This window comes from Pieris rapae, chromosome 19 (genome assembly GCF_905147795.1).
Source record: "Pieris rapae chromosome 19, ilPieRapa1.1, whole genome shotgun sequence".
NCBI classification, from domain to species: Eukaryota; Metazoa; Arthropoda; class Insecta; order Lepidoptera; family Pieridae; genus Pieris; species Pieris rapae.
The window spans coordinates 540,958-554,152 of NC_059527.1; the positions used below are offsets into that span (position 1 = coordinate 540,958).

The following is a 13,195-nucleotide window of genomic DNA, read 5'->3' on the forward strand; positions in this document are numbered from 1 at the left end:
CGCGTAACAACTCCGATCATTCCTCTATCATTGTAGGTTTATTGGCAATGCATAGATATTTAACAAAACACCAATCTAAATATTACTTATAAACCTCAATTATCTCAAATCCTATATTTTTGTGCAAAATTTTCAATGATATTTTTTTCCTACTAACTTTTTATCTTTATAAAGTATAAGTCGATTTTCATGTCATATGTACAATTAGACCCCACTTCCGTCTGCTTGGAGCTTTTAAACTTTTTTTAAACAGTTCTTAATTCAAAAGGAGTTTTTATATGAATTAATTGCACCGTAAAGCTTTCAACAGGCTTTCGCTGTCTGTATTTAATATAATAATAATATCAACTACGGTCTTAAGTGAATAACTTTCACATCCATATATTATTTAATATGATTTTTATTCAATATTAATAGGCAAAGGTCAATATTTTAATAGGCACGTTAAGAGTAAGCAAATACAAATTTACTACAATAAGTAAACAGGAAAATAAAAATTGTGAACGCGTCAGGTGATGAATGGATGACCTATATAGCACCTATTAGGCCTAGACTTCCCCGGAATTACAAGAGACACCTACAAGCAGCCACCAGGAGAACGAAGAACAAACATTTCGCTTCGTATCGTAATAATTGGTGTGAAACAAATAATTATGCAAAATTCTTATTGAAACCGTTTATTATTGTAATGCCGTGGATATAATTGACATTTTAAGCGAAAGATTTGTCGAACCGTATTAAGGTAACGCATTGACAAGCAAACAGAGTACGGGTCCTTATCATTATTTGAATAATTATTGCATTGACTTAAGATATTTCGTAAAGGCGAGTACAAATGAGCAATATTTATAAATTTCCATACATCTGCATTGGCCTATGCGTTAAGTACTGAGTTTTTCTATGTGCACTTATCTTTGTTGAATCATTAATGAATAGAGCTGTTAGCCTAGTGCTTTTGCGACTCACATTCCTCTTTCGTAGGTTATAAGACCAATGGACTTTCTTCCTCTGTGCGCATTTTGCATTAGGTCCAACGGCGAAGGAAAGAATCATGAGGAAACCGGCTTGCCTTAGACACAAAAAGGTGTGTGTCGTGTGTCAGACACAGGAGGCTGATCACCTACTTGCTTTACTTGGTATTTTATTGATAATTGATCAATTTGAGGCCCAGACCTAAAAAGGTAGCGCCAATAAACGTCAGAAAATCGTATGAAAGATAACTCGTGACAGACACAGAATCTACTTGTAGGTATACAAGTAGACTTACCTACTAGTATATAAAAATATTAATGAAAACACACATACATAACTGCGTTGCTCCATTTTAGAGTCTTCATTGACCAAATTTTATTTTGTACTTTAGCATCATATGGCACTGGTTTTAATTACGCACTGCTATCATATAGGAGTATTTAATTTAAAATTGTGTTTTGTATGAATGAAATAGCGTGGTGTGAAATACGTTTATATGAACTCACCTTTAACATTTACTTAAATAAAGCCGTAAAAATCGACCTAATTATTTAAAAGCTGTATCATTTCATTTTAAGTGTTATTCTTATCACTTAATTGAAAAATTCGTACACAATAACATTTTAAATTATGGCACGTTGTTGAAAATTTAACACGAGAAAATGGTTATTTTAAAAGGTTTTATCAATTTACACGGATTTTTATAAATATTAATACTGGTTAATGACCCCAATTTGTCCTGCACATGAATGAAACTTAGTTGAAATTAGGTTCTTAATTTTAAAGGTGCTATTTTTATCGGAATTTGTCACAGTAACTTCTATCACTTTTACAAACAAACACGAAAATAAAAATCGCACAAAAGCTGGAGATTTTTAGAGAAATTATATAATATGATTAATATGTATCCATTATTATAGATACTTTACTTTTACTTTACTAGGTTCTTAGTTAAAATGTTTATTGAACATTGCCAGTTCTGTCTCCTCCGTGCTAGACTTTTAATTTAAGAACTGGCAGTACATGTATTTTTTACTGACAATATAACAATTTAATTAGTCTTTTGTATAGTATTGTTGGAAATCACCATCCCATGGGGCAAATACATGCATTTGTAATGATCAAGGACAATCTCGTCTGATTTTATATTTGTTTAAAAATTAATATTATGTAGTCTCTAGCTGGCGGCTTATCCATGGAGAAAACGTCTAGATAAATTCGCTCTGTCTACGTAAAGATATTATAATATATCTAATTTTTATTGACACTAAGGTAGCAGAGAAAATTATATTTAGTTTATAAGAATATAGTATCTAATAAATTTATAATAATTGTTTTAAACTTACACATAAAACACTATTATTCACGCAGTCGCAGGTTACAAATAAAATTAGTTTTATAAATACTGCAACTATATTTTCTAGTGATGTCTAGCCAAAAAACGTTAACTATAAAAACACAGAGATATCTCATAATTTAAATTCGTCTGGCTTCGCTATAAATAATTTAACATGAATCATGGCTCAAGCGCGTTAACAAAGTGCTGATTAATTAGCAATAAGAAATGTAATCGCTTAAAATAACAGGAATTTATTTGTGTTTTCTCTTGATTGGCTTATCGCAATGAATTAAACGCGGCGGTAATCTTGGAAGCAAGCAAGGTATAAGGTAATTGCACAAGAGAACTTGGGTTAGCAATGCCAAGCAGGGCTACTGACAAAAATAAATCTGCTTCTCTTCTGTCTTACTCTCTCTGGGTTGGCAACTCATTATTGACAACTGATGTCATGTGTAAAGTAAGATCTGGGGCCAATAATTTTCCACTACCAGATTCGGTCCTGCGCTTCTTTTATAACGTAATAGTGAATAATACTATTTGAGGACGATGATTCTTTGAATTGATCAGTTCATCTCGTTGGCGAACGTCCACGTTTGCCTTCGGTGTTGCCAATCACGAAGAGCTTCCTTAGGTTCTCGTCACTCTTATGCATGACCAAAGTACGTTATTGTACGTTGTCGACATACAGTTGATAAACGGGTTTTAATATAGAGCTGATGGAGATGGAGATGTATTGGTGGACATAAAATTTATTACTATTGAAACAGACATATAGAAATATACAAAATAATAATAATAATCATAAAAGAAAGACAACAAAAACTTATGGAAAGAAAAACAAGGAATACACACATTAAACTCTTAAAATGTACATGAATTTTAACTGTGTAATCTGTATGTTATGGTACTAACTGGCCGTCGCTCAGCATTATACGCTGGTCATCCTGCCAAAGACCACCACAGTTAGTTTGCGCCTCAGATACAAAAATGATAAAGAATGTAATTATAATCGGATAAAATTAACAGGGTAAGTAATAGTGTTAAAAGATTTGCCCATAAAAGTATTGAGTAAATAAGGAATAAAAAAATAAGAATAATTATAAAACTACTATAAGAAATGAGATTTTTTGGTCGACGGAATTCTTAACATCGCCAGCATCAATCCTTTGCAACAATCTTAAGCTGAAATTTGCGCTACAAATTACAAATTTCTGCTCCATACAGGAAGATATGGTATGTCTTACAGTCTCATAAATTAAAAGCTTTGTTACTGTTAGAGGCAATAACGACAGCAGATTGCGACGTTTTTGTAAGCTACTTTAATATAGTACTCTCAATAACCGTAGCATTATTATTGTTATTTTGGATCGCTATTGGCAAGTAACATATGTAAGGAACGAAAGAAGTTCCCGATTAATTGAAATTCAGATGTTGTTAATATTTACATCAGAATTAAAAAGTCAATTCCCTCTACTTCATATTATTTAAAAGAAATGCTGCCCTACATTTCGTGATAAAAATAAGCTTGGGAACATCAAATTTAACGATATTACGATTATACTGTTCACGGACCATTATGACACCGAACATGTGTAATTTTCACGTGTCATTGATTTATTTGTATCTCAGGTTTTCAATGAATTTTTTTATGAATTGCAAACAAATCACGATTGAGGCGTTTAAATAAATATTTGGTATGTATATTTGGAAAAGCTGCCCATGTCTTATGGTTTCAGAGTCAAGACTTAGCTTTGTATTACTTCTGATATCTATGGCTCGGGCTTAAGCTGAAAAAAATCTGCTATAATATTGTCACATATATCACAAGTTACGAGTGGTAACCCGGGTGGTCAACCCCATAAATATTAGGAGCCGCCATCCGTTTTTAGGAAAGAGGAGATTTTGACACTCTTCTGCTGCCTAGCTTCTCAGTAACAAAACTGTCTGATAGACACGAAGTAGGTTCTTTAAACAAAGAATATAAAAAATATAAATATTTTTTTATAAAAAATTGTCAATTTTGGACACATGAAGAATTCATTGCACATAATATTATAACTCTGACATAGACAACTATCTTTATTCGATTACTTTCTCTGTTTAAGTTTATACAACCGAAATATAACCATTAAAAATGTCATAATATAGTGAAGGCAATTTGTGCAAAGGAAATATAACACGAGTCATTAACGTCACAAATTGATACCTATAATAATTTTATTTTAACCTTTAAATCTAGTTCAATACATGTGTAATAGCCATAACCCTCTGCGTCCCTTGCACTTGTAGCTTATTTCAAGCGGACACAACGAATGCGCCGACATGTTATGTATCTAGTATTATTTATAGCTGACAATGCATACGTTAGAGGGCATTGTATCTGTATCGGAAGTACGCGTTAATGACAAGGACATATCGATATAGGTATATCAAAGCCATTGTGCAGACTCAGCCATCAGTGTCGGTTGGCGACTTCCCATGAGACTCGCTGGTCAAAAGTTCAAGGGTTAGCTAAGATGTAGTAAATAAGTAAGGACATATCGAATACTGAGTAGATTTTAATTTATTGGTCAAAGACGAAATGCTAGCTTAACTCTTGTACTTCAGGGCTAAGTAAAGGTCAATTACTGAAAACATTAGCCTTAAAGTTCTTTTATGGGTTAAAGTCTGGATCAGTTTAGTCATTAAATTGACAGATGCAGTTTATAAATACAACGTAATTTCTGAACTTGAACAAATGCGAAACTGAATTTATATACCTTATAAAATGTAAAATTGCCGCAAATGGCACGATTTGCTTGAACCTACCGAATTTCGTACGGGGTGATTTCTGATTAGGTTTATGTGCATTAAAGCTTCATAAAAATAGCTGAAATACCACACCGCAAACACGAAACTAGGGGCGAAGGTAAATTTATTACAAATAATCGGAGTCACAAGCTATTTACAAAATGCCTTTATATACAAGAATATAGTTAGGACAGTAAGACCGACGGAGCGAATCGCGGATAATCAAGAATCGCTAAGCCGTAACGGCTATTATAAAATTGTTTTTAATACTTGGGTCTGCATAAACGATCATACAAGCCTAAATTTATATAGTATACCACATATATTTTGAAAATAAGCGTCCTAGAAGCTTTGACAATAAGCTTAATGAGTTATGTCAGAAAAATACCTATTCAGGTCTCTTATTAGTTATCTTGAGAGATCAAAAGTGGGCTATCTGTGAGTGGCGCTTACAATGTTTACGTTTCGTTCTTGTTTCTTAGCAATTTGTTTATCTATCTGGTTGCTATCCATCGTTTTTAATTTATTCTGAGGTGAACGAGTCTCATTTTTAAATGGCTATAGTCAAATACACGGACGTTTTGTCAAAAATTGTGGCAGATTTTATGTTGCTCATAGATGTGTGCCAGACTTTGATATTTGAAAAATCCACAGATTTTTGTGTTTATAGATTAGATTTCTTTTTCAGATTTTTATCGGATTTCTCTTAAAGAATTTGGCAATGATCCAATAGTCGACTCTATCAATTATTTTAGATTATACTGGTTGATGGCAGCGACTTTCCTATTACTAGTAAGTACTATTATTATATACAGAACATTATATGAAACAAACTAAAACGCATTTTTACATAAAACTCAGAAACACATTTTGACACAATTTAATCCTATTCTAATCTCGTCTGATAAAATTTCTTATTCATATGAATTTTATTCCAAAAATGTATTACTATGCTAAATTTGCATAGAAAATTTATAAATACTTTTTAAAACAAGGAAAACGCTTCTCAATTTAATTAAAATTATAATTACATTCACATCGTTCCTTATCAGTGTCATGTGCTTGATACACAACAAACAATATCGAATTGTTGGAAATCACAAAATTATTACTGTAATTTATAACTTGGCAAGGGTGATCCTATAAATGTTAAAATTGACGTAAACTGTTCAAATATATTCAATTACTACGTTAATTTATGTTAGGCTTGTTTAGAAGTGAGAATCATCATGGAGTGGAATATCAAAATAGTCCATATTTTATTGATATCAAATTATTATGTATTTTTAAATTGGGTTACCCTGTGTGTATTACACATCGAACTTGTTTAAGTATTCTGATTATTTATTAATACCTCAAGCTATTAAATATTATATTATTAAAACTATATTTCGCATTTTATGTTAACATTTTATGTCGCGTATAATCATAGAAAAATAATTGTTCCCACACAATCTTAATAAAAACCGTATATTGTGTTATGTGAATAATTTTTAAACATTGTTAACTAATTAAAAGTTTGTTTAATGTCGCACTTATAAAATGATATGATGTCATTATTTAGATAATGGGACAGTGTAAAAAATATTTAAATTTACTCTAATGTTACTTTGTTGTCTCTAAATGTAGAGACTCAATTAACTGCACATATTGCTAGGTAAAAAAATATCTGAGTTGTATATTGTATAAACACATATATCTGTATTTATATAAATGAGTTGTATATTGATAGGTTTTTGAAGGTTGTAATATTTGGATACACAATTCAAGTCTCGACTTGTCTCTGCATGCACTTGAAGGTGTTAATTTTTTTTTATAACAAGTATTAGTCGCAATCACAATTGAGTCATGTGAGAGATGATACATTTTAATATATTTTTCACAAGTGCAGTAGAAGTAAATTCTTAAATGAACTTAAATAAATCTATAGATAATTAATTAACCAGTATACGCTATATCTACGTTCATTGTAGTATTTCTTGAGACTGTATAGTAATAAATACTTACTATTATAAACCAATTCGGCTGTTTATCGTGGCTAATATGATTTTTGGTACTTCCTCACGTATGTGTCAAACCTATTATATAACACAAAATATAGTATTATTAAGTATTCTGTCTTTCCACTGGACATTAAGATATATAAAAAATAAATGCTTTTTAACGGTAATGGTATTTTTTTTAATCAATCCAGTTATTAATTGATTTGTTATTTGTTACATACAAATCTTTGCTGTATAAAACATATGTTTGGATTGTTCGTGGAACTGCTTATTTAAATTCTAAACGTAATGATCATTGCAGATTTGATAGATCGGATCAATCAAAGGTAACAATGACGTCAGTATACGCTCCAGTTGCGACTTGTCCTGACAAATGTAGCGTTGCTGCGGCGCTCTCTGAACTCTTATATTTTGACACTTGCCCCTCTTTCCGGAATATTTGAACCTTTTTAATTAAAATTTAAGACAAATTCCACAAATTTTACTCCTACGTTGTTTTTGTTTATTCTATTCTCTACTATAAATAGTAAATATCAGATGCTTTAAATATATATCTACGTAAAATAAAACCGATAATAAAAATATTACTTATTGATAAGAGTATGCAATAAATAATAATTTATTGAGTTCAAGATTTTGAGTGAATAATCGAACAATTAATTACTTGGGAGAGTAATTAAGAAATAATTTTTAATTTTAAGCTTACTAGGATTGCTAATTTGGAGACTGTAAATACACTCCAAAGATTAACAGCTATAGACCAGTGTTTTCCAACATGGGCCCACACCCCAGATTGGGGCCATTTGATTGTCAAAGGGGGCTATTAGATTTTTTTTAATTGTCTGCTTTTTATTATATATGTATTTTGAAAATTTACCTAATGTTCTTTAAAAACTACTAAAACATTTTTTCATTACTTCGTTAAAAATTTCCTAGTAATTTCTTGTCAAGTCCAGAATTCAAATTCAATTTTTTTTAGACAGGTATGTAAGCGTAACAAACGCACTTCGACCACCTCCCAAAGTACTCGACGTAATTTAAAATCAATGAGAATTTGAGTATATAATACGACTGCTCCTAAAAACATATTGAAAAGATTTCTTCAGTTCAAAGTAATGTCTGCTGTCTACTGTAAGCTTTTGTGATTTAAATGTTATTTCGGATTCTTTATCTACATTAGTGTTGAATGCCATGACATGGGTAAATGTAACCATAAGAATTATTCAACGTAAAATTTCATTCAAATTCCCAACGGTATCAAACTTTTAATCTATATTAAAAGATGCATTTAAAAAGTTTAACTGCAATTAAGTCGGAATTAAACTTCTTTTCCTCATAACCGTTTGTGAAGGGTGCATAATAACGACAAGCTAAGTACATTTAGTATTTCTACGTACGTTTTGCTACACTGACCACGTTTGACTATTTACACTGCACCTAAAATGAATTCATAATGGCGACTCGTTTGTACGATACACCTGCCTCTGCTTATTTGTTGGCAATAACATTTATTACTTTGATAATACGATTACAAAAACTACACACATGCAAAGGCTTCTAACAGTTTTAGAAGCTCACACATATTATCTAGAATGATAAAACTATCACTCCTTTTGCAACCTCTTAAATATAAATTAACGTGGTCATGTAGCTTTGTTGACACCTGTCAATGCAGAAGCAGGTGATTAACTTCTTATCTAAATTTAACGACAGTTACGTTTTCTGGAATAATTACAGAATATTATTCAATTCCGTAATCGGAAATTATATTGTTAGTTTTAGCCAACTCTGTGGCTAGAGGCTAACATACTTGACATTTATCGGTAGGTTGACATTTATAGGTATCACTCAAAAAATATAAACAGAATCTAGCATGCAGCACAGAAGTTGAAAGCTCGAATTAGAACGATTGTAATTCAAACGCAGAATACCTCGCAAAGCTTCGACGCCGTCAACTTCCATGCACAAAAAGCACAAGACACTCACTGTAACCAGGCTTGTAGACCGCTCGGATCCTCCTCATCAACTTGCCAGTCCGTCTTAACGGCGGACCCAGGGCCACGGCGGCGTGGCCCCTTCTCTCCGCGAAAATTATATAGTTCTTTCGATTCTGTAAAGGCACTTCGAAACGTCCGGAGCACTCGAGTGAATCCTGTGGCAGTTTGAGCCGGATGATGGCATCTTCCCTGGGCCAGCGACCCTGGCGGCGTAGGACGCGGCGCACTTGGACCGTGGCGGCGTCTTTGGCGAGCGACTGGACGCGGGCCTCGAAGGCTGCTGGGGCCCGGTAGGCGCGCCACGCTACGTCCGCCCTCTCGCAGTAAGGGCGGCGCGGCGCCGCCAGGCTGCCAGCGAGGCACAGCAGGGCCCAGCAAAACGCCGCGCGGCCGCACGTCTTCATCGCGCCATCGCAGCGCACTATCCGCGTCGCTCTCACGTGGCGACCCCGCACTGCCGCAGCCGGCGCACGACTGTTCCCTCCACTGATTCACGCCCCGCGCTCACCGAAATAGTCTCGATACTGGGCACGCGCCGATTTATCTCGCTCCGTGATTAATTTGCAAACTCGATTGTAATTAGCGGTGGGTTAGCGCCTGATTGGGGTGAGGTTTTCACTTGATCAGGCAGTAGGCCAGCTTTTGCCTTCTTAGGGAAGATTTTTGTTTGGCTTTTGTGTAGCTATTGTTGTTTAAAGTACCCGTAGGTATTTAAAACTAGCTTATTGCAATGAAAAAAGTTTTAATTTTTGGTAATCGCATAAAAATAAAAAGAACAACATAAATGTGTATTATTAATTATAATACTATAATTATTTAAATATTAAGTTAATATTTTATATTTTTTAAAGATATAAATTTAACTAAATACACAGGCTTTTGATTAATGATATATGTATAGCACTTATTGTTATGATAAATAAATGATAAGTTTGTAAGTACATATGTACTAATCTATAGGCCTAATATATTATATTGCATCGATTTAAACTACTGATTGGTGTTAATGAAAACCTTTTTTCCAGCTACTGTCATGTAGACGAAGATGTTTAACAAAAAATATTATTATTATTTATGTACAAAATATGTAAACATTATCAAATATATTTAATACTTTATTCTTCTTTAATTTATTGTTATTAAGTACTGTTACGATTGAGAACGTGAACTAATAATTATGTATACTTAAACTTAAACATGTTTTCTATATTCATTGTTTCTAGAGTGACAATAACAACTTTACCAGGCTTTAAGTAATTGTTATACCTCGTAGCAAAGGTTTTCATGGAAATGATTTCGTAGGTTGCTACGCGCGTAGCTGCTACGACAGCTTTCTACAATATTCTAGCTAACATCCGGTTCAATATTAGATTATTGTTTACGTTTGTAGAAGATGTCATAGCGCTTGATTGAATTCCTTTATTTAGATTTTAAATAATTATATTTTATTAAGAAGAAAATTTGAAAAGATGGCTAGACTTTGGAGTACATTTATAAGAATATCTATGTATAATAATAATAAAAGCATTTATTGCTGTATCTACATTCTACATATTAGGTTAATAAAAGTGTGAAATAGCTAGCAATAGAACTAGCAATTTAGCATCGGCAATCGGAAAACTAATCTCTTTCTCTATCAACTCAACGCCAACAATAAAAAAATAATAAGTATGTATACATTAGTACCTACCTATTGTCTTTTATTAACATTTTTTTAGCGGGTATTAAAATGTAAACGATTATTTATAAGAAATTAAAATATTTCAATTGAAAAATAGTCCCCTTTTTTAATTTATGAATGTAAAAGACTAGACGAAGTTCGGAGTTAGTTATAAGTCATAGGTTCATAAATCTAGAGTTACATTACTACTCTACAATCCTTCGCTCTATTTATAATATATTATATATTACATAAACACTGTAATAAATAGGTAAACATCATTCTACCCCTACTGAGCAATTAGTGTTTATGCTTATACTACTTAATAATTGTGTCCATTTAACTAAAACCAACACTCAAATATGCAATGTTTACAATATTTTAACCTACATAATAATAATAATTTAATTATGTAATAAAAAATTGAAACCCTGTGGCACCTTTAACGCTGGCAGAATTTTTTCGCTGTATTGCGATACTATTTTAATATATTTGATGAATTATGTTATATAAATACAGTATCTTGACTGAATAAATACAGTTCTACTTTTTTATTTTTTTAATTTCAAAAATATTAATATTCTGTCCAAGACCCTATACATATGTAAATTTATTAAAATTAAGTAAATACTCTCTATATAATAATTATTGAAGAAAGAATGTCATTCATACAGACGTATTGTTGCAATAAACAAACAAAACAGGTAGATTCTATTGTTGTACAAATATTTAAGTAATTGTTAACTTATAGATCTTTGTTGGTGAGAATACCTTCCCACGGCTTCCGAACCGACTGACCACAAAAAAATATGGATTATGTTAAAAGTTTGCTGGAGGTCCAAGTCCGGAAGCAAGCCTCTAGTTCCAAGTAGTTTGGAATCGGAAGAGTACTCAAGTATTAAGCAAAAACTTGTTAAAATTTCGCTTAAAATATGTATGTCCAGTATTATTTAATTGGCCTTGTAATAGGAGAATGCAATATATTTATTGTTAAGTAGTTTCATTATATACAAAGAATGAATGATCAAGTCATAAAAGTCAAATATTTATTTATTTATTAACACTTCGTTGCATTACATTAAAGGAAAAAAAAAAATAATAAACATAATTTGATGAAAAGCAACTGGCGGCCTTATCGCTTTGGAGCGATTGCTTCCAGGCAACCACTGTGAGTAAAGGAATAAAAATAAAAATAAATTATATATTAGCAAAATTAATAAATATGTATTTATTAATTTTGCTAAACACCTTGTACCACCGAATGGCCATGAAGCCAGATTATAATATTGAAGTGTTTACTGAACTTAGTCGTAATATTATAAACATTAATTGACAGCAACATGCAGCGATTGCGAAATATGAATTAAAAACTAATTAAATCTTACTACAGTTCAAATTATAATATGTTTTGCTTAATATCTACCCGCTCACCGTCCACAATCTAAAGAAACGGTTAAAGGAAAGGTGGCTTATTGACACCTTACGCAAAGTACTGTACTGAGACCTAATATGTAGTAACATTACACTCACTCATTCACTCACACTCTCTTTATTTATTTATTTATGCACACATGCGTGTTCTAAACATAAAAAAAAACAAAAAAAAAACAGGAATGTTATTAAGCCTGTTATGAAAGTGTTGGTAGCCCTGACAGTTTCTTTTTCACTTAAAAGAGTTCCCAAATCATACACAAAATAACAATTTGTTTCAAGTTAATTATTTTTGAAATATCCATACGTAAATAGTCATAATCGTAATTAAATCGGACAGAATACAGGTTTAGTTAAAACCTTGTAATTTGTACTTGTACATTGAAGGGTAATCGGCAGACGATATAAATATAATATATGATAATAAAGCGATATGAATTGAAGGCACAGTAAGCCAAGGACAAGAAAGAGCTAACATTATAAGAATGGAAGTAGATGGTAAAGGCATCATCATGAAAGGTATCACAGGACACGCTGATCTTCAAAACTGGCACATCTGATCGTTTTTTTTTATTAGTTTATGTTAGGTTTTGTAACTGAAACAAAAGTTTATATATATTACACTTAGTGTCCGCAATAACAGATTAATAATAATAATTATACAGATTAGTTAGTATATAAATAAAGCCCATTTTGTGAGATTAAATAAATTAAAGTAAAACCAAACTTTTATTATATAATTTAATAAAATTAAATAAGTGTATTTCTTTGAACAAGTAAGGGTGTTAGTAATGTTAACAAAATAGATCTAAAACACTGTTTAGTAAAGACTCTTAAGCAATCTACTCACATTTCTTTTAAACCAAGAATTCCCATACTTTAAACCGTACCTAACGGTCCAAACCAATTTGTCGTACATCCGGACTTACAAAAACCCTAAGCGGAAATAGAACCTTATTACAAATACGTTACTCAGCTCAGGTAAACCATTCATAGTGAACCA

The 13,195-nt window shown here is 32.0% G+C and overlaps 1 protein-coding gene across 2 annotated transcripts in view; it reads right to left on the reverse strand.

Annotated features, from left to right (window-relative positions):
- LOC110997898 (protein vein) overlaps window positions 1-9,586 on the reverse strand; it is a 60,168-nt gene extending 50,582 nt beyond the window's left edge. Inside the window, exon 1 of one of the 2 annotated variants that reach the window (XM_022266264.2) lies at window positions 9,091-9,586. In XM_022266264.2, coding sequence (XP_022121956.1) covers window positions 9,091-9,505 — 415 coding nt within the window. In that variant the 5' untranslated portion in view covers window positions 9,506-9,586. The remainder of the gene's footprint in view (window positions 1-9,090) is intronic. The other variant, XM_022266262.2, reaches the window with a different exon arrangement.
- Window positions 9,587-13,195: the final 3,609 nt, after the last annotated feature.